General features: G+C 45.4%; 1 protein-coding gene across 1 annotated transcript in view; it reads left to right on the forward strand.

The window, feature by feature from the left end:
- LOC125760277 (2-Hydroxyacid oxidase 2-like) overlaps positions 1 to 22,832 on the forward strand; it is a 39,931-nt gene that overhangs the window by 10,443 nt on the left and 6,656 nt on the right. Inside the window, exon 2 of the mRNA XM_049420149.1 lies at positions 22,016 to 22,085. Coding sequence (XP_049276106.1) covers positions 22,016 to 22,085 — 70 coding nt within the window. The remainder of the gene's footprint in view (positions 1 to 22,015; positions 22,086 to 22,832) is intronic.

A 22,832-nucleotide genomic window follows, 5' to 3' on the forward strand; every position in this document is an offset into this window, starting at 1 on the left:
AAGAGCACGGTGAACTTCACTGCAGCGCGTCATCGTTTCCGTCGACGTACGCAAGCCCCAGGTGAGACTGCGGCTGATTACGTCACCGCGCTGAGAAGTCTCGTAGGAGCATGCAATTTCGGTGACCTGGCGGACGACATGATACGCGACCAGCTCATTGAGAAAACTACAAGTGGGTATTTACGTGAACGCCTTCTGCTGGAAGAGTCTCTCACGCTTTCTAGGGCTCTTACCATTGCGAAACAGCACGATCAAGCGACTAGAGAAGCAAGAGAACTTGCACAAAACGAATCACAAGTTCATCGTGTAAAAGATGCTAATATTTCATATCAGAGAGAAAGGCATTGTAGCACGTGTACTTGCTATGACATGCAAAGTCAGTGTCGCAGATCTCAGAAAGAGCAGGAATGCTACCGTTGTGGTTCTACGGCCCACCTTGCAAATAGCTCGCAGTGCAAGGCCAAGGCACATAAGTGTCGAAAGTGTGAGAAAATGGGCCATTTTGAAAAGGTGTGCAAGTCGCTACGAAAGTGTGAGAAACATGTTCAGCATGTCGCCGAAGATAACGACACAGCTGACCCAGACGACCACCTAAGTGTCTGTCAAATCTGGAGCCGTAAAAAGGGAATTTAGGCAGCGTTGGAAATTGAAGGAATTTCTGTGTCATTCTTGATCGACACAGGATCATCGGTTTCAATCTTGGCCGAAGAACTTTACCAACGCCACTTTTCCAAAGCGTATCCACTGACGTCTACGTCCGTCCAGCTCCTCGATTATTCTAAGTCAGCAATTCCTATACAAGGTTGTTTCATTGCTACGGCCTCATTCCATGGCCGATGCACTTCTGTCCTACTTTACGTTGTGCCTGGAGGAACAACCATTCTTGGACTAGATGGCATCGCGGCTCTGGATATGAAGATTCAAGGGTCGCCTCTCAGGTGTCTTCTAATGACGCAAGAAACTCCTGTGCTACCTCCAGAATTATGGTCCGAGTTTGAGCACTTATTTTCAAAAGAGCTGGGAACTGTGAAAGGTTTTACTCACAAGGTCAAAGTTCGCGCGTCTGTCCAACCGGTGGCCAGCAAGTTGAGACGACTACCACTCGTCATTCGCGAGCAAGTCTCGGCCGAAGTTCAGAAATTAGAAGCTCAGGGCATCATTGAGCGCGTCGACTCTTCAGAGTGGGTCTCACCTATTGTCGTAGCCAGAAAAAAAGATGGCTCGATTCGCATGTGCGTTGACCTACGGGAGCCAAACAAAGCTGTAGTAGTCGACAGTTTTCCTTTGCCGCAAACTGAGGAACCCCTGAACAGCTTGGCTGGGGCACAGCGCTTCTCGAAGCTAGATTTAGCTTCTGCATACCACCAGTTACCGCTCAGTCCAGAGAGCCGTGACCTTACCACGTTCATAACGCATGACGGACTATTTCGCTTCAAGAGGGTTTGCTTCGGACTGGCATCGGCGCCCTCAGCGTTTCAGAAAATGATGCATATGATCCTGAAAGGGTGCAAATGTGTCCTATTCTACATTGATGACATCATCGTGTATGGGCACTCCCGAGAGGATCATTTGGGCAATTTGCGCGCTGTTTTGAAACGTCTTTCTGATGCTGGCCTCAGGCTCAACCACAAATGTGTTTTTGACGTAGCAGAGTTGACTTTTCTAGGCCACGTTGTCACCGCCAGAGGATTATTTCCGTTGATGTCATCCATTGAGGCGATAAACAAGGCACCATCACCTACAACCATAAACGAACTTCGCTCGCTGCTGGGACTTGCAGGCTTCTACTCCAAGTTCATCCCTCATTTTTCTGATGTTGTCGAGCTAATGCGTGCCTTGCTTCGGGGAAATGCGCCTTTCGTTTGGAGTGCGGCAGCAAACAGCAGTTTGGAGCGGCTGAAATCTCTGCTTACATCTTGCGAAGTTCTTCATGTCTTTGATCTTCACTTACCTGTGTACGTTACAACTGATGCCTCCGGATATGGACTAGGTGCTGTACTTCAGCAGGATAACGGAACCTCGCTGCAAACTGTCGCATTTGCCTCACGCACACTTCAACCGCATGAACGGAAATACTCAGTCGGCGAACGTGAGGCCCTTGCCTGCGTCTGGGCTTGCGAACACTGGCACGTTTACTTGTGGGGACGACCTTTCATCTTACGAACAGATCACGCGGCTTTGGTTACGCTCCTTTCGACGAAAGGCACTGGTCACCGACCATTAAGGATTGCGCGCTGGTCCTCACGGTTGCTCTGCTACAACTATACCGTTCAATACAGGAAGGGCAGCGAAAACGTCGTGGCCGACGCGCTCTCCAGGTTACCCGTACAGAGTTCAATCCGCGATACATCCGAAGAAGAATTTATATGTCTTTTGTCTCCAGTAGTTACCATGCAAGAACTTCAAGAAGCAAGTGCCAATGATCAGGTTATTTGTGAAGTTAAGCACTTCACGACTACTTCTTGGCCTGACAAGAAAGCATTGTCAAAAGAGTTGCTGCCTTACTTTTACGTGAGAGCTGAACTCTCTGTCGTCAGTGATATACTGTGCCGGGGTGACAGTATTGTCGTGCCTGCGACTGTGACACGGCGTCTTATGGATCTGGCCCACGAGTCACACCCAGGCATTAGTCGTACCAAAGCGCGCCTGAGAGAGTCCTATTGGTGGCCATGCATGGATAGCCACATTGAAGAACTTGTGCGCACGTGTGTGATTTGCCAGTCTTGTGACAAGTCTGCACGTACCTCTGCAGCGCCGATGCAACCCGTTCCTCTTCCTGACAGAGCCTGGGAAAAGATTGCTATCGACATCGTGGGACCTTTCTCGCAAGCTTCAGCCGACTGCCGATTTGCCATTACTGTTATTGACTATCACAGCAAGTGGCCCGAAGTGGCTTTCGTACGAGATGCGACCACTTCTACAGTAAAGAAGTTTTTACTTGAACTTTTTGCACGAGAAGGATACCCACGTGGTCGCGTGTCCGATCATGGACCACAGTTTTCTTCAGCAAGCTTTGAAGAATTTCTCACAGAACGCGGAATAACGCATTACAACTCTTCTGTGTATTACCCGCAAGCTAACAGCTTGGTGGAAAGGTTTAATAGGGTGCTGAAGTCATATATTCAACTAGCCCTGTTTGAACGCCGTGATATAAGAACAGCCATGCTTGATTACCTGCAAGTATATCGCTGTACGCCTCACGCGACTACTGGTGTGGCACCCGCTGTTCTTCTTCATGGACGCCAACCTCGCACAAGACTCGACATCGTGGGATTGCCTGACAAATGCTTCAGCGCGGACCCGTCAAGGGCGATTGAGCAGTTGCGAGAGCGCGTAAGAAACAAGCAAAGGATGTCGAAGAGCTACACCGATGAAAAACGTGGAGCCAAGGTACCCAGCTTCGTCGTTGGTGATTACGTACGGGTTAAGTTATCCACAGTTCATGGCAAGCTGTCGCCACAATTCTCCGCGCCCAAGAAGATAATTGAAAAACGTGGACCAGCCTCGTATCTGTTGGAAGATGGGCGAGTGTGGAACGCATCGAAGTTAGCCGCTGTTCACCATGGAGCTGTCAACAAAATGAAATCCGGCACCTCTGCTGTCATGAACTGGTCACCGACATCTAATCAGTCATCTAGTGCATCACAACATGACACATCAGGAGTGGATAGCCGTGAAAATGCAGACCGTGGAGCATATGTGGCAGAGAGCACGCAAGTTTCCCCTAACCTGTCAGGATGTGATGCGTGCGTAAGAAGAAGCGCACGTAAGAAGAAGACTCCGAAAAAGTTGAAGGACTATGTTAGACAGTAAAGGAGAACTGTGTTTCTTTTTTTCTTTTTTTTTTTGCAAAAGGGGATATGTTATATAAGGCGTCGCTACCGACGACGGCGCTGTGAGATGGCACGCGCTTGGCGGCCGCCTCAGGGAGAAGGAAGAAGATAGAATAAACAGTGATGTCTTCGCTAATGCTGTCATAATCATTATGCACGATATAACAATAGCTATATATAAGTCAGAAAGGGCCGCATACGCCCAGGTAGTCTTCCGATACAATAAGCACTATCCACTGAAGTTCGTTTACGTAGCTCTTTCCAGGGCTACCAGCCTCGACGGCCTATACCTCACCAACGCAAAAGGTGACTTCAGGTTCCGACATGTCGCCGGCTCTATCGATGCAGTCTGTCGACGACATTACCCGGCTAGCCAACAGGCTTCTAGACATTACCCGGCTAGCCAACAGGCTTCTAGGCATTGTCTTGGACCACCTTCATTCGTTGCCACAGCCACAAAAAAATAATTTCAGCTCGCCGCTCTCAACGCAGTCTGTGCACGCGCACGTGCGCGACCTAAAAAGAGACGCCCTGCTCACAGGAATTGGCGTGTAAGCGCTTTCTGAAACCTGGAGCGATGAGCCCACTGCAATTACGGGGCTTCAATCTGTCGTCGACAGCAAGTGCCTTCACTGCAGGTGCGGCAGCGTGGGCACATGTAAGAACACGGCGATGCGCAACTTCGACGTAGGCCGCATCCCACTTCGCCGGCTGCCAGAGACCGAACACACACAGAGAAGCAGCGGAATCGGCGAGGTCTGCGTTGCGCACATCATCACAATAGCAAAGAGAGCACGCTCGCCGCCATCTAATTGAGAACGGTCAAGAGCTCCTTCCACACATGCACACGGGTCCGTGAAACGTGTGTGCGTTCTCCATCACAGCAGACAAGTGTCAGCACTACATATCGGCTTACCGCGTCTGGTGTTGCTAATACCTACACTCTTAAAAAAAAGGGTGTCTGTACTGACTACCTTTGGGTGGTAATCGCCTCGCTACACATATGATGACCTTTTGGGGTGTCAAACGACTCCCTTCGTTCTTCAGACCAACGACTCCCTTCTTCACAATTTGGGGTGTCAAACGACTCCCTTCGTTCTTCAGACCAACGACTCCCTTCTTCACAAGCAGAGAGTCTACGTTACTCCCAACGCAGGAGTCTACATGACTACCTTTTATTTCCCGCTAGTACCTCTAGGTAGTCAGGGTGACCCCTTTGCCATGGTAACGCTGACCCCCACTGGAGCGTTCCTTTGACTCCGTTGTCCTTAAGGACAGTGGTGTACATGACTCCCCTGGCAAGAGTCAGTGTGACCACTTCGTGGTACTCAATGAGACACTCTGCAACAAATAATGCGTTTATTTTCCTTCTTGGTCGATATTGATGAAACTTGCTGAGTTTAGGTTTACTTATGTGGCGATTTCAAATATGCAATTATCTGGAAGAAAACGCAGTTTTTACACATAAAAATTTCATGTGTCTTGATGAGCAAGCCTTTCCAAACTTGGAGTTACAAAGTAAATCGACATATCGCTATAGTTAGGGGATAAAAACTGTATGCAATAGTTTTAAAGGAGTTTACTGCGCTGTTCTGGCAAAGGAGTTTACTGCGCTGTTCTGGCATAATGTTCATGAACCCACTAGCCCACATACGAACTCGCGTTTTAAACCCATTTGAGTTAAAAGTTACGTAATATTGAACTCTCGTGAGCGAATCACCAGCTAGACATACACTTACTGGTCAATGTTCAGCATACTATGACTATTGTTAAGTGGGTTTAGGACATGCATTCTGGTTATGTTGCATACAGTTCCCATTTCATATTATTGTGATATGCTTACTTTGTAACTCGTGCAGGCCTAACATGGCACATGAAATGTTTGATATACTTAACACGACATATAATAGTAGAAAAATATTTGCATTTTCAAAATCAGCGTACAAATACACATAAACTAAACAAGTTTTATAGAGATTGATCAAGAATTTCAAAAGAACTTCAAATCAGAGCGAACACCATTAGGGTTTTTATCTGACAATCGACGAAAGTTGGTGCCGCTACCTCTTGTTACTCAACAAGGCACTTCCACCGGGTTTACTCAAACAGGAACACTGTGGTGGATGCATGACAGCCGCAACAAGTTTTTGTAGCAACTTTACAGTGCTGCATTCGATTCCTCTGGGGGAAATAAAATACTACTCGAAGTTTATATAGATGAGTCTCAGAACAATTTCCGCTCGCGTAAAACAACAAAAAATGTTGATTCTAGAAGAAAGTAAGCCATGCAACACGGAAACAGAAGAGATGCGGACAGCTCAAACGCTAGCGTTTGGTTTGTCTGTGTCTTCTCTTTCACGTCTGCATGCCTTCATCCTATAAACAAACTGAAATTTCTGCGATTCGTAAAATTATTCTTTGAATCGGTTTTAAACACTTCATGCCATTTCATACATGTTCACATTGTAATGACAACCTACTGTTTTATCAGTAAGCACCTAAACTATAGGCACAACATCCTGCGAATAATGCGTAGTCCTTAGCCACGTCACCACAATTGTTAAGCATTTTATATTATATATATATATATATATATATATATATATATATATATATATATATATATATATATATATATATATATATATATATATATATATATCTGTGTGTGTGTGTGTGTTTGACATTTTTGAGCGCGCAAAAGAACAGGGACGAAAAACGACGCGGACACAGCGCTGACTTCCAACATATGCTTTATTTTCTACAGTGGTACATATCTATATATAGACAACAAAAAGCAACGCACGCAGGCGCATTGTACAGGAAGGCTTCACGTAAAACCACAAATAAGTATGCATGATAAGCAATCAAACAACCTGATACCGGATTTTTTTCTTCTTCAAGAGATCAAGCGGTCATTCCTGACTACCACTATCGTCTAGTCACCCTGTGGGCCTTGCTTAGAAAGTCTAGTTCTTTTTGGATAGGTCAATTGAAGGTGCACTAATGCACATGTCTCCCAAACTTGCAATCTTCGCCGCTTCAATTATCTCACGTGTTGTTTGTGCCTGGCTCCTTCCTGTCGCAGTGCACTGCGAATACATGGGATCGCACCCACACTTCCTGCAGTGGAAAGCCAAATGTCCCACACCTCCAGTTCGCACGTTATTTGTGTGCTCACGCAGCCTCTCATTGGCACGCCGTCCCGTCTGCCCTATGTATTTCTTGCCACAGGACAGCAGTAACTCATAAACGATGTTCTCACATTTAACAAAGCTTTCTTTGTGCTTTTTTTGGCACCTGGGTTTTTCAGAGCCACTGTAGGAGGCCTTGCACAGATTATAAAGCTTGTTTGGTGCTGAAAGGACGACTCTTACGTTGGCGTTGTTTCCTATCTTTTTCAGCCTATGCGAGACATCGTGAAGGTACGGTATGACGGCGCATTTCTGCTTGACAGGCTCCGTTTCTGGTGAAGCCTGCTCCTCACCCTCGCGAGCATGTTTGACAGTCTTGAGAAGACCCTCCGCCACAGATGTGACGACATACTGAGGAAACCCCGCCTTTTTCAGGCAGTCAGCTTGCGCCTGGAAACTACACGAACACTTGTGAGGACATGAGCGGCGAAGCGCATTCATTAGGGTTAATTTTGCAATACCCCTTTTAACTAGCTTGGAGTGGCCCGAAGAAAACGGCAGAAGCGGCTTATTGGCCCTAGGCTCGTACGACCAGCAGACCTGGTCTCGCTCAAAGAACATTCGTAAGTCAAGAAAACGCAAGGCGTTGTTTTGCGGCATTTCATGCGTGACTGCGAGCGGTTGCAGGAAACGCGTGAACAGATCAAGTACGTTTGAAGAATCATTGCCAAATTCGCCTGGACTTGATTCTAGAAAGACAACGTAGTCGTCTACATATCTAAACACCTTCTTTACATTTGTGCCTGTTACTAGAAACTAGAAACAGAGCTAACAGGCACAAATGTAAAGAAGGTGTTTAGATATGTAGACGACTACGTTGTCTTTCTAGAATCAAGTCCAGGCGAATTTGGCAATGATTCTTCAAACGTACTTGATCTGTTCACGCGTTTCCTGCAACCGCTCGCAGTCACGCATGAAATGCCGCAAAACAACGCCTTGCGTTTTCTTGACTTACGAATGTTCTTTGAGCGAGACCAGGTCTGCTGGTCGTACGAGCCTAGGGCCAATAAGCCGCTTCTGCCGTTTTCTTCGGGCCACTCCAAGCTAGTTAAAAGGGGTATTGCAAAATTAACCCTAATGAATGCGCTTCGCCGCTCATGTCCTCACAAGTGTTCGTGTAGTTTCCAGGCGCAAGCTGACTGCCTGAAAAAGGCGGGGTTTCCTCAGTATGTCGTCACATCTGTGGCGGAGGGTCTTCTCAAGACTGTCAAACATGCTCGCGAGGGTGAGGAGCAGGCTTCACCAGAAACGGAGCCTGTCAAGCAGAAATGCGCCGTCATACCGTACCATCACGATGTCTCACATAGGCTGAAAAAGATAGGAAACAACGCCAACGTAAGAGTCGTCCTTTCAGCACCAAACAAGCTTTATAATCTGTGCAAGGCCTCCTACAGTGGTTCTGAAAAACCCAGGTGCCAAAAAAAAGCACAAAGAAAGCTTTGTTAAATGTGAGAACAACATCGTTTATGAGTTACTGCTGTCCTGTGGCAAGAAATACATAGGGCAGACGGGACGGTGTGCCAATGACAGGCTGCGTGAGCACGCAAATAACGTGCGAACTGGAGGTGTGGGACATTTGGCTTTCCACTGCAGGAAGTGTGGGTGCGATCCCATGTATTCGCAGTGCACTGCGACAGGAAGGAGCCAGGCACAAACAACATGTGAGATAATTGAAGCGGCGAAGATTGCAAGTTTGGGAGACATGTGCATTAGTGCACCTTCAATTGACCTATCCAAAAAGAACTAGACTTTCTAAGCAAGGCCCACGGGGTGACTAGACGATAGTGGTAGTCAGGAATGACCGCTTGATCTCTTAAAGAAGAAAAAAATCCGGTATCAGGTTGTTTGATTGCTTATCATGCATACTTATTTGTGGTTTTACATGAAGCCTTCCTGTACAATGCGCCTGCGTGCGTTGCTTTTTGTTGTCTATATATGTATGTACCACTGTAGAAAATAAAGCATATGTTGGAAGTCAGCGCTGTGTCTGCGTCGTTTTTCGTCCCTGTTCTTTTGCGCGCTCAAAAAGTCAAACATGAATTACCAACTTGCCGATGCCTACGCTCTCTCAATATATATATATGTGTGTGTGTGTGTGTGTGTGTGTGTGTGTGTGTGTGTCATTCCATGCCAAGTGTCCCAGACGTGGCGCTCGCACATCACAGATTTTGCTGATAAAATTTGTGCCTTTTTCCTGTGCCACATGGAGTATTGTGGCAAAACACTTTTGGTCGAAAAAAATTTTGACAATCATGGCACCCCCTCGAAATTCGCTTCTATTTATTAAACTGTACCTAATAGAAAAATGTGTATAAAATCTATTTTTGTGTGTTGAGCTACGAAACCGCGCTTGCGCTATCACAGAGGTTCTGTTTAGTTGTCCCATTCATTATTTCCGATTTTTTTTGTGTTTCACTACCAGCTACGTAGCTTCAAAAACTACAAAAATCTTCAATGTTCGTGAATTTTTCTTGAGTTATTTGCAACTCACCCTAACCAATATTAATCATAGCCTGATTTCCAGGAAAGTGTATTTTAGTACAGAAATGTTTAGGGGTAAAATAGACTTCAAATCTTTCCGAAAAAATTGTGATATTTGAGAAAATGTACGATTTGTCACATGTTTGACCGTATTTTTCATACTGATGCGGTCAAAGTAAAAATCCTCGTCATGTGGCGTTTGATAGAAGACTTCATCGTTAAGTAACGAAGAAAGTCTAATCAAATCATTTTTTTGTTTTAAGGAAGAAAATAATTTTTGAATTTGGCCCTCCGATCGCGCAGTGCATTTCATTTTGCTGCCACTTCGCCGCAAAGCACGTGGTCGCCCTTACAGCTGACACTCGTCACAGGCAGCGGCCAGATGCGAGATGTATGTCAGCGGCTCGTGAGTGGTCGAAAGTCTTGTCGCGCTGTCAGGGCGACGAGTAATGAATTTGCGTTACAATGAGCATTTGCTAGGCGGGCCCAATGGGAAATATGGACGCCCGAGAGCAGCATGTGGAGTCGTTGGCACAATGTCCTAGAGGGACGTCTGCACAACTAGCATGCACATACTGAAAGAAATAATGCACACTGTACACACTTCTTTCTCAGGGTATACATGTTGTACAGACGGCCTCTAGCACAATGTGCCAATGATGCCATAGGCTGCTCTCGGGCGTCCATACTTCCCATTGGGCCCGCCAAGCAAGCTCACATTGTAACGCGAATTCATTACTCGTCGCCCTGACATCAACGTGACAAGACTTTCGACCACTCACGAGCCACTGACATACATCTCGCATCTGGCCGTTGCCTGTGACGAGTGTCAGCTGCAAGGGCTACCACGTGCTTTGCGGCGAAGTGGCAACAAAATGAAATGCACTGCGCGTTCGGAGGGCCAAATTCAAAAATTATTTTCTTCCTTAAAAGAAAAAAATGATTTGATAAGACTTTTTTCATTACTTAACGATGAAGTCTTTTATCAAACGCCGCATGACGAGGATTTTTACTTTGACCGCATCAGTATGAAAAATATAGTCAAACATGCAACAAATCGTACATTTTCTCTAATTTCACAATTTTTTTTCGGAAAGATCTGAAGTCTATTTTACCCCTAAACATTTCTGTACTAAAATACACTTTCCTGGAAATCAGGCTATTATTAATATTGGTTAGGGTGAGTTCCAGATAGCTCAAGAAAAATTCACGAACTTTGAAGATTTTTGTAGTTTTTGAAGCTACGTAGCTGGTAGTGAAACACAAAAATTCGGAAATAATGAATGGGACAACTAAACAGAACCTCTGCGATAGCGCAAGCGCAGTTTAGAAGCTCAACAGACAAAAGTAGATTTTATACACATTTTTCTATTAGGTACAGTTTAATAAATAGAAGCGAAATTCGAGGGGGTGCCAGGACCGTCAAAAATTTTTTCGAGCAAGAATGTTTTGCCACAATACTCCATGTGGCACAGGAAAAAGGCACAAATTTTATCAGCAAAAGCTGCGATGTGCGAGCGCCACGTCTGGGACACTTGGCATGGAATGACCCTTAAATATAAGAGCTACAGAAAGATCACGAAGGTCCTGATACTGTAGGAAGGCATTTGACACACGACGTACGTTTTAGCACTATGCTAATGCTAAAACGTACGTCGTGTGTCAAGTACCTTATATATATAAGGTATGATATATATAAATATATATATTTAGCGGTGGTATGGAGAGTTCTGTACAGAACTGAAATACAGAAACACCGTCCAGAAATACAGCGAGACACATTACTGTCAGAATGAGTGAGATATGAAAAGCAATAGTTTCGCTAACATCGTTCATTACTGTCAAATGCGGCAATATACTAGACCTGGCATAAACATTAGCATAGCCAGCAGTCAGTTTTTATGAATAGGAATCAATGGCCAGCCATCAAGCACTTCTTTGCGACATCCATTACATGTTTTATGTGGCATACAGCGCAAAACATGCAACATGTGTAGTTCTCATGTAGTACAGGATTCTCATGTAGTCATCTGAGATACAGGACCCCAATAGGTGACACAGCTTGCGTGCATGAGCTTGGCAGTGTCGTGTTCCCAGACCATGTCAGGGTCAGGTGGCATTCTGGCGAAAAGGACAGCAGGTTGCACTGATTCGAGACCACTCACGGCCAGACCTTAAGCGTGGCTATTCCGAATTCTTGGACACGTCTTGACTACCTCGAGACACGAAGTTTCCAAGGAGGCTTCCTGGTCAAATGCAGCTGTAGAGCTTCAATGTGCAGTCTTGAAGCAACCTGAAATAGTCAAGTGCACAAAAATAAACACATGATGACAGACAGATCGATCACCTTTTAATCTGACAAGGGCAGCGCTCACACACCAGATTCCATGAAGTGTCATGGCAATGAACAAAACCAGGGATACTCATTAACTTTGCTGTACTTTGAGGGTCTGTTACTCCCTTAGCCAGCTGCAACTGTTTCCGCTGCATGACCTCCGTACAATTAGAAGGATGTTTTTTTAGAGAACGCATATTTCTTATCAAAATTGTATAATAGTCATGCTCAAGATGTTTTCGCGCACACACTCTATGTCAAGAAGGAAATAGTTTGCTGCAACTAAAATGGTAATGAAGAGATTAATTAACAAAAACTCATTAATTAACTTTTAATTCCTGACCTCGAGGTAGTTGTTTATATTAGAAAGTTGTATCGCGTGCCAATTTATGGCATACACATTTTTTTTAATCGCGAAAGTTACACGTAATTCGTGATATTCATCCTTGAATTTCAAGGACGAAATCGAAACTGATAGCGCCTGACGTGCAGGAAACGTCGCTTCTCTGTTACGTAAGCTCGGAGCTACACGTGAAAAGAAGGTGATGATAGTTTAATGAAGGTGGGCCGAAGCAGAATGTGATCAGGGAAATCTGCAAGCATTCAGAAATACACAAGTAAACAGCTTATTATTTGGGTGCGATGTGTGGTACTTATCTGTAAACATAGAAAGAAAAGGTTGATATTACTGTTGTTTCGGATGCGCGCATCTCGAAAGAAACAAATGAGCACCAAACGCCACATGCAAAGGTAAGGCGATCCGCTGACGCAAGTTAGATGACTTGCCAGTTTTCACGAAAAGGTACGACCACGACGCGCCTTCATTCAAATTTCGTCACTCCCTTGTCGCGGGCAGCTCCGGTCTGACGTAACAGAAAAACCGCGTTTTCTGTGTGCCGGACACGATCAGTTTTGATTTAGCCCTTAAAATTTCACAATAAATATCTCGAGTTACGTAAAACTTTCATGATTTCTGAAAAATGGGTATACCATAAAGCGGCACGCACTACAAATTTCTAATATAAACAACTGCCCTCAAGTCAATAAATAAAAATTAGTTAACGGGTTTTTGTCAATTAGTCCCGTCAACGCATTTTTTGTTGCGGCAGAATATTTCCGCCTCGAACTAGAGTACTACTGGAGCGTGACTGTCATAGTTTTTTATAAAAGATATGTACTGTCTGAAAAAAAATCACCCTGTATAGCATGGCAGCAGTATTTTAATAATAATAATAATTGTTGGGGTTTGACGTCCCAAAACCACGATAAGATTATGAGAGACGCCGTAGTGGAGGGCTTCAGAAGTTTCGACCACCTGGAGTTCTTTAACGTGCACCTAAATCTAAGCACACGGGTCTAAACCATTTTCGCCTCCATCGAAAATGCGGCCGCGGCGGCCAGGATTCGATCCCGCAACCTGCGGGTCAGCAGTAGAGCACCATAACCACTAGACTAGCAGTATTTTAACGAAGACCTGTAGGTCGCGGGATCGAGTCCCAGCCTCGGCGGCTGCATTTTCGTTGGAGGCGAAAATATTTGAGGCCCGTGTACTTAGATTTAGCTGCACGTTAAAGAACCCCAGGTAGTCGAAATTTCCAGAGCCCTCTACTACGGCGTCTTTCAATCATATCGTGGTTTTGGGATGTTAAACGCCAAATGTTATTATTAGTTTAACGAAGAAAACGGCAAAATGTGTATACAGCTACACGAAATATGGCGAATGTACAAGACTAGGCTTGCCTTCACTGCCTTCTTTCTGTCGCATCATTGTGAGCGTGCCCTTCTAGTGCCTGGCTTCAGAACAGCTGCACGAAGGTGCAGCTATTCTAAAGGCCTAATGTGCCATTTTTTCTTCAGATCTATATCAACAGGCAAAGGTCTCGTTTTTCCGTTTGTCTGGAAGGACAACCCACCAGCCAGCGTTGACCAGTATAGAGGGTTGGGAGCAAACTCGGGCAAACTGTGCAGCACAAACATCACCTCAAACCTCAAACAATCAAGGTGATGAGAAGCGGTCAAACAAAAAGGAACAGTGCTGAAGTGACTTATATACATATTAAAAACAACAGCTGATTATGGCACGAAATTGGGACAATTAAGGTGCATTGTAAAAGAATGTCAAATGAGGTACCCTGCTGTAAAAAGTGCTAAATATTCATTGCAGACTATGGCGAATAGAATTCAAATAGGATACAGCGAGTGTTTCGAGGTATAATGACGAAGCAATAATTGCTAGAGATTTATGAGCAAAAAGCACAATGCGATTAAGCGGTGCTACATAGTGGGAGATCACGGATTAATTTCAACTACCTGGAGTTCTTCAACGTGCACAAATCAGAGGGCATGGGAGTTTCTGTATCACGCCCCCTTCTAAATGCAGCTGCCGGGGTCAGGAATAGAACCCGCGTCCTTGGGCTTCGCAGCGTAACGCTTCCAAGTCCATTTTAAGGGATTTTTGTCCACTGCCCACAACATCACTGTAGACTGTATCTTTGTGTTGAAAATAATAACGAACTGAACCACGGCTGGTATAACAAAGGCATCCAATATCCACGAAACACAGCGTTTGAGCAGTATGTTTACTGCCATTATTACTAGCCGGTGTTGTGTTTACTATTAGGTACTAGCACCACACCACATTAGACAAAGCAAGTATCACAGGAGGATGAGGTTATGCTCGTATGCAGTTTGTGGAAAAAAAAAATAACTACAACTTTGAAGTGAACTCACATTTACCTTTGTTGCATGATATTTTTTAGCATCATAAGATGAAGTCACCACTGTTTCAATTAAATGAAACCGTGCTACAAAAGCTATTGCATCAAAGTTTTATAGCAGTTACGCACGCACGCACGCACGGACGCGCGCGCACGCACGCGCGCACACACACACACACACACACACACACACACACACACACACACACACACACACACACAAACAAACAAGCAAGCAAACACGGCGAGAAGTTCGAATATGCAGCGAATAAATACGTATTAAACGTGTTTCAACGTCTGGGTAGCAAAGGAAAGAAACACTAAATTCTAGAGTTTCACGAGCCAAAATCATGATCTGGATATCAGGCATGTTCGGGCCGGGTGCATTAGATTGATTTTCATCAGCTGATCTTACTTACCCTTCAAATATATATCGGTGCAACGTTGCTCTACGTGTCACCACACTCGACTTGCAACCGAGATTTCAACTCGCAATTTCATGTTTTTCTGGCATGTATGGAATAAGGAAACACGATATTGGCGCGCACCACTCCGTTTTACCCGCTACTGGATAGTCCAGTGCGGTTTTTGTCGTTGCCAAGCCATTGAAACACGATAGCAAAATCCGTGCAACTGGAACATCAAAAAGACAAGTGGCAAAGCTACGTGTGAAGCGAATAAAAGAGTTGTAGGCAGAAGCCGGCAGAACTCACCTGAAATCTATAACGACCATAGGAGCGTCGTCCACAGGCTTCGTCTGTCGGTGCCACTGGGATCCGTCATGCGCTGCCATCTTGCTCAGGCAAGTTCACGACGAAACGAAGCTTACTGCAGGGACTTCTCCGTCCGGAGGCTGCTTTTCCCAAACACTGAGTGACACTGCTTCAGCCAGTCACGGCAAGCGTGAGCCGACGACACAATACTACGCCACGAATGCATAGCACGGAAGGAAAGTCACACAAAACGATCAGCCAGACACGGCAAGAGCGAGCCGACGATACCATACTACGCCACGAATGCATAGCACGAAGAAAGTCACGCAAAACAATCACTTGCAATCACGCCTGACGACACAGATTATTCTGGCGGACTAAAGCACTAAAGAACGACCACAACGAGACGGATCACGAACAATGCCGTCTAACGACGCCAAAATGGCTGTCTCGTATTGATGGCTTCGGCTTTGGATTAAAGTAGCCTCCACGAACGCCTAAATGGTTTCGGTTTTGTTTTGGTGCTATAGAACACACATCCATGCATAGTTAAAGCTCTATTGAAAAATATCAGGGTGGAGGAGGCGAAGCGTGCCCTGTGTGTGTCTGTAAGGGCTGTACGGTGGGAGGGGGCGCAGGTGAACGTGCATCCCCTGCTCTAGGGGCTAGGGAGAGTGCGGTGAGGCCGTGTGTGCGTGCCTAGCTGTGCTCAACGTTTGCTGAGCGATTTGGTGGCCCGCGCGGATTATCGTGAAGATATAGTTTAGCTGTGGCGGGCAGAAATGATGACCACGCGAGCTATAATTCTGGTAGTATTGTCGCTCTTTAGGAGACGCGGTAAAGCGTCGCCTTGATAACCGGTCTGCGCGGTTATCATGCCAGATTTGCGGCACATGTTTTTACGGCCGTCGAGTTAGATGTGTTCCCGATCGCCAGTGCGTTCAACACCATGCACGTCCATTTCACTAATAAATGTATGTTTTCTGCCATACATGCTGTCGTAGGAATCTACAAACCTCGCTTGCAAACGTGCGAAGATTCGCAAATTTGTCAGCGCTGCCATTGTTAAACGTTGTCATAACTCTGAATGTTTCGCTTGGGGGCAAGATTTTTTAAGAACCCTGTTTACTTGTAGACGTTTTCGAAGCGCCGTTTCAGCAATATCGTAACTGAAGCCATAACACAATACGTGCGTAATTCCACATTTTACGAATCCATGTTATATATTCTCAACCAAAATTTTTCGGTATACCACAAGCCAAAGCAGCGAACTGTATCTTGGTCGCAGCCAGTGAAGCTTTCTTTTTTAAAAAAACCACCCTGTATATGCAGAACCATCACTGACTCCCTTGGAGCAAGGGAGTCATCTATTTCATTCAGGAGCGTCGACCAGAGCATTGTGACTCCCCTCAGAAAAAAAGGTGGTCATCGGCTGCCACAAAGAGAGTCAAGCAGACGTGACTCCCTTTTGACTCTCTTTTTTTTAAGAGTGTATGTTGCTGTTGGCATCGCTACGCCACTGTAAACAACTGGTTATATAACGCGTGTGCGGCTCTTCAACATGTGTGTGCGCGTATACCATTTGCGCCTATCTTTAGCGTCATTTCGCAAAGTTTCGCTCAATGAAAAAAAAAAAAAATGAGCCACAGACACTTTCCCGCCGCATACCTCGCATAACGCAGATTCCCCCAGCACGAGGGATCTGCCGCTTTTATTATTATTAATTTATTTGCATCTTCCACGATTTTTGAGTCGTGGACAAGATGATGATTTTTTCCGTCGCAACCAAAGACGCCAATGCCGACCCCAGAATTTCTGCGCAAAGAGATGTTTAACACTATCGCGTTGACAGCCACTGCCAGGACCACCTAGGTGCCCATGAGCTCCGCTGCCTTTTTAGCACTGCACCTGCAGTGCAAGTTACGTTAATTTTTTTTAAACATGAAGGCGTTTTATGCCGAAGTCCACCAAGGCTTCCATGACGTATTTACGCCACGAAAATACGTCAGCGAAATGAACGCCATGAAATGGCAAAAAAAAAAAAAAACCACAAGAAGTTCCGTTGACAGCAGTTGACCCCATTACCTCTCGGTCCGTGATGATGGCTGGCGGGCGTTTAGCCCACAGGGCTATCGCCAAACACATAATGGTGGCTACATTAACGCGCGTTTTATCTTTCCCACTTTCCTCTCACACTGATCTTGGACGGATGGATGCTATGAGCGTCCTCTTTATAACGGGGCGGTGGCATGTGTTCCACCAGGCTGGGAAAAAAAAAATCACAGCATATCCATGGAGTGAATGATGATGAGTGGGCGAAGCTGCGGAGGTTCATCGGTAAACCATGAATCTTCCGTGAATTCTGCCCAGTACATCATCACCGACGTGAGATCGGGTGCGTTTATACTAAAGGTTCGATGAGTTATGACGACTTGCAGCTCACTTTCATTTTACATGTACGCTGTGAATTTTCATTGTTTAGAAAATCATTGGTTTAGAAAACATCTGGCGTCTTTCGTTAAGCAGCTGGCGTCTTTTCGTTTTACTTTAGAAACATCTGGCGTTCTTTCGTTTTGCTTTTATAAAACATCTGGCGTCTTTCGTTGGTTTATTTCATCAATCAACGGCGTTTTGAACAAAATTTTTATTGTTTATTCACGCACAGGAGAAATCTCACCAGGCACTACCTTGGTGGTAAACAATGGCTGCTAATGGCAATGAGAGACAGAAGAAGTCGGCTTTTAGCTAACACTTACACTTGTACTTCTACTAACGTTTCCTACTGGAACATGCCAATGGCTGTTAATGGGGAATGAGAGACAGAAGAATTCGGCTTTTAGTTAACGCGCACGCTGCGAATTTTTTATTGTTCAATAACGCACAGGAAAAATCTCCCACCGGCACCACCTTGGAGGTCAAACCATAAGACTGGTTACGCACTACGACTACTACGACGACTACGAGGGACGAACGGGTGCCGCCTTAAGGAGCTTCGCCCCTAAAACGCGCCGTTGCTACGAGCGTCCCATTCGGGGCGTTTCCAATAGAAGTGTAATTTTTCCAATGCTTTAACACACCGCGAGGTGGTGGCTTTAGCCCAAGCCTCGCTCATAGCATCCATCCATATCGAAAAATAGCTCTCCGACGCTCGCCTGGCTGTCGCACCGCGTTCCCCGCTCGCCCTGTGAGAATTGCCGGACAGGCTAGAGGAATGACACGACCCGCCTGGCGTTTTTCTTCGCGTTCCGCGACACTTTGAAGGAGTGCATATCGAGTATCAGTGTTTATCGCGTGCTTGTTGATGCCGCCTTTGCGCTGGATTCACCACATGCGGTGCCCACGTATATGTTTAGAACTTCAGCTACCGCAAGGGTTAAATCATGATCATGGGCGTTAGTCGCCGGTACAGAGAAGTGCCACTAGGCGTCAACGTGAGTGCTTCCATATCAAGCGGTGCTATATCTGCCAAACAACAGTAGACATTGTACACGCTCCCATATACCAATCCACTAAAGCAATCAAGTACTTTTGTGACGACACGTTTCACTTTCGTGTTACACTGATTCCTATGACAGAGGAATCAGCCATCTTTTTGTACTGTTAGTGCTACGAATGTACGACAGTCGTGTTCAGAAAAGGACGGTTGGTGATTTGACACCACGGACTCTACCATGCGTAGCCATTTGCGTTGTCCTATGGCATATCACAGATGGAGCCAACGCCTTACTGACATTCACGTAAAGTAGGGGCATTAGAGGCACGTGAGAAGGTCTGGCAATCGGCATTGTTTAGTTAATGCTTGCTTTTAGAAAAATGAAACCAATGCTCCTGAAAGACTGCACAACAATACACTCTGAGCAATGCACATAGCTGCTATACAACCCTCTAGATATAAAGCGCTCAATGCGCTATTAAAGGCCGACCCATTAGAAAGCGCTCATACATATTTGACCATAGTCAGCTGTAAAAACATCAACAATGTGAACAGCTGCGTAGGTTCACGTGTTGCCCTACGGACGCGTAGTGTGCCCTTCACTGATTCCCGAAAGGAAGAATTATGGCGTAATGGACACCTAACAACTGTACTTGAGGTAGGCATTCTAGGATAGTTTGAAACGGCCAGTGTTACGCGCACAGTCGTTCGTTTCCATACGGCACGGTTGAGGCATGCACCGAGAACCGAAGCAAGGTTAGCAATTGAGAAGCCGATGCGTACGGGGCTCGATAACGCTATCACATTCTATTCTTGAAGGCTTAGCTCAAGCGCCCTCCAAGTTTTGTCGTCATGCGATGATGATCGGGTTTAAGAAGTTTACGAAGATATGTTTTCTGAATAAAAATGGCAGTTGTTAGTAGCTTCTCGTCCTCTTTTCTCTCTTTCTTTAGCGGTAGTTTTTTGGCACCCTTTCAGGAGTGAATTTCATTTGTGTTGAATGGCGGTGTACCCGTGCTACTGCAGATTAAGCTTGCTCTAACATTTAGTATCAGGTTTATGCTTCGTTAAGTCTGCCCTGAAGCGACAGTTCCATAAAGACAGGTTTATACAATATGAAACACAAATGTCCAAGTTTACGCTCTAAAAAAGGGAGTCCTTTGACTGCTTTTTCAGTGCTGACATGCCGAGTATATGACGCTCATTAAAATGAAACGTGAGCTCTCTTTAGAGATGATTGTGTTTATTTCTTATTTATGTTGGATACCTTCAGTCACCGAAGCATTGTAAAATGGGTTACAAGATATATATATATATATATATATATATATATATATATATATATATATATATATATATATATATATATATATATATATATATATATATATATATATGTATATATATATATATATATATATATATATATATATATACATATATATATATATATATATATATATATATATATATATACATATATATATATATATATATATATATATATATATTCTCTCCGGACAGTCGTGACAGCCACAAAAGAGAGTCATATGCGTGGCAAGTTGGGGGTCATTGAAAAGAGTAGCAGGTGCTCTTTCTTTATAGTGTATGGTAAAACTGCTTTACTATGTATATGTGAGCTTTAAAACACCCACTTGTTGCGCAATTCCCATGTTTTGACGCCTGGCGCGATTCTACGCGTCTGCCACGTAATATTACATTCGTTAAGGAGACTCCCTCGATGACATGTCATTCATATAGTGTTTTTTTTTCCTTAGCAGCTTCATGCAATAGCGGGGCTCAGGGTGGCATAGAAAGCACTATAGGGAAAATCATGCGTGGAAGCCCCTGCTTTCACGCCGACGGCCTGGGTTGAGGAGGAGGAGGAGAGGTTGAGGAAAGGAAAAGGCGCAAGTTCTGCAACCTTAATTGGGAGCACGGCTCAGCGCCTGTAGGGGAAAGGGGGGAAGGGAGATAACGATGAGAAGAGGGAGGAGAAGGAGAGGAGGAATGCAGTCCATGACCGAGGACGCGGCGGGCGGCTACTATAGCCGGTTGGCCAGTCCAGTGTCCTCAAGGAAGCGAAGAACCGCCTCGAAAACCTGGGTGTGGTGCTGTGCAGGGAATAGGATGTCCCTCTATCGATACTCACTCGAACCGAAGTTTTTTATATCTGTCTCGATTTCTTCGGTCACGGACGCGATGATTTTTTGCTCATAACCAACGACGCCGACACCGACGCCAGAATTTCTGCAAAACGAGCTCTTTAACGCTATCGCGTTAAATGAATAAGAGGGTAGCATGATCTTCAAAACTGGATAGTGCGAAATTGAACAGGACTATAAGAAGGAACACAGATGCACAGGACTGTGCTCCTTAGTCCGGTTCGATTTCACGCTATCGAATTTTGAAGATTATCAACCAACTAGCCCGACAATGTATTTTGTTAGGCAGCGTGATGTCACGCAGCTAGCCTTTCCAAACCAATCTCATATGAAGTCAACCGGGAAATATTGATCAAGGTGGCTCTTGGCACGGTCACTCCCCGTAGTTTGCGGGCCATTGAGGAGATTAATCGGTCCCCGGTATCATTTTTGTGACGCCTCCTCACCTGGACGTGTGCAGGGGAGAAGAGGGGGGGGCAAGTTTCAGCGCAGCAACGCCCCCCCCCGCCCCCGCCCCTTCTCTTCCAGATTGGTCTAGCACGAAGGAAAACAAGTTTCGCAATGGAGACACAAATCAAAACGAAGCGTGCATGCTCGTCTTACGGTGGCCTGCCTTTGGTCCTTGGTTTACTGGGGTTAAAGGTGAGAAGTGAACAGTTATTAGAATGCGACATGAGTGGTTCACGGCCATTACCCTCAAAAACCAGCATTAACCTAAAAAACCGACTGAGTAAAGGTATACAACAGACTTGGCTCCTTCATTAGATAATTAGAGGGGTGCGATGGCTGCCCCCTCTGTGTTTGATGACACGGCGAGGCTTGGGGGCGACGACCGGCCGCTTCGTATCTATCAGGTCGTTGTCTTTCGCTGTCTTGCCTCATCGTTTTCAGAAAATGCTTCAATATAATTTGAGTGAAGCTGCGTGAACTGCGTCAACACTGCGCGAACGCGCGGTGCTCTTCCGCTCTCGGTTTGTTAAGATCACTTGGCTTAAAGGACAGCTGCATTAAATGGATATTAGCGCCGGGGTATCACGGCGTATGCAGCAAGCCAACTGTATTCCTCAATCTCATACTAAGAGACTATATATTATGAATGCTTGCCTTTTCGATTCGGTGAAGCTAGTGTCTCTTCTATTTTCAGGGCAAACACGGTGTCCGAAGGGTCCTGCGAATACTGAGGGATGAGTTGGAGCACACGATGCGGCTGCTCGGTTAGTGTTATACTGTTCCTTACGCTAACGTAGGTGGCAGACCGTTCCGTCGGCCAAGCGTCCCCACTAAAATGTTCGTTGTACCATGCCAATAATTTCGTCTGTTACCATACGGTAACCAAGGAGAGTCCGTGTCTTTTCCATATAATTGCCATATACTTCAATTCGAATTTTACGGAAACATACGGAGTTATTGGAATGGTATACGGAACGTTTCAGTATATGTTTCACGCCTTCATTTTTATGTAAAGCTGTGATGAACTACTGCAGCGCCTGCTCTGTTTTTCAGTGCCTGGGCGAACGCTCTCCTCGGGCCGTCGAGCGTGCGCTCCGCCTCCGCTAGCCGCTGCCGCGTGGTGGCGCTGTGCGAGTAGACTAGGATAGGCTGCTGCTGAATGGCGGCGCGTATCACGAAGCTCACGAATTCATGTTTGCATCCGAGTTCAGTTGCATTCGTACTTCTCGCAGGCTTTCACGGGTACAGGGGGATGGAAAGAAACGCGAACATACTGGCGCGCTGTTTTGATCACGTTCTAACCGTGGTGGCAATAAAAGTATGCTAGATGGTCTTTGATTGTATCATGGATGACTCTGTCTTTCGTTCAATCATCCAGGCTACAACTGTACTTGAAAATAAATGCGAAACAGCAAGGAATGTAGATGACACATGTTCGCGTTTCTTTCCATCCCCACTGTGGGTATTTCGCAGGCAGTCTCTCAGGCCGTGCTGCCAGTTCAATACTTGCA

Source organism: Rhipicephalus sanguineus, chromosome 10 (genome assembly GCF_013339695.2).
Source record: "Rhipicephalus sanguineus isolate Rsan-2018 chromosome 10, BIME_Rsan_1.4, whole genome shotgun sequence".
Classification (NCBI taxonomy): Eukaryota; Metazoa; Arthropoda; class Arachnida; order Ixodida; family Ixodidae; genus Rhipicephalus; species Rhipicephalus sanguineus.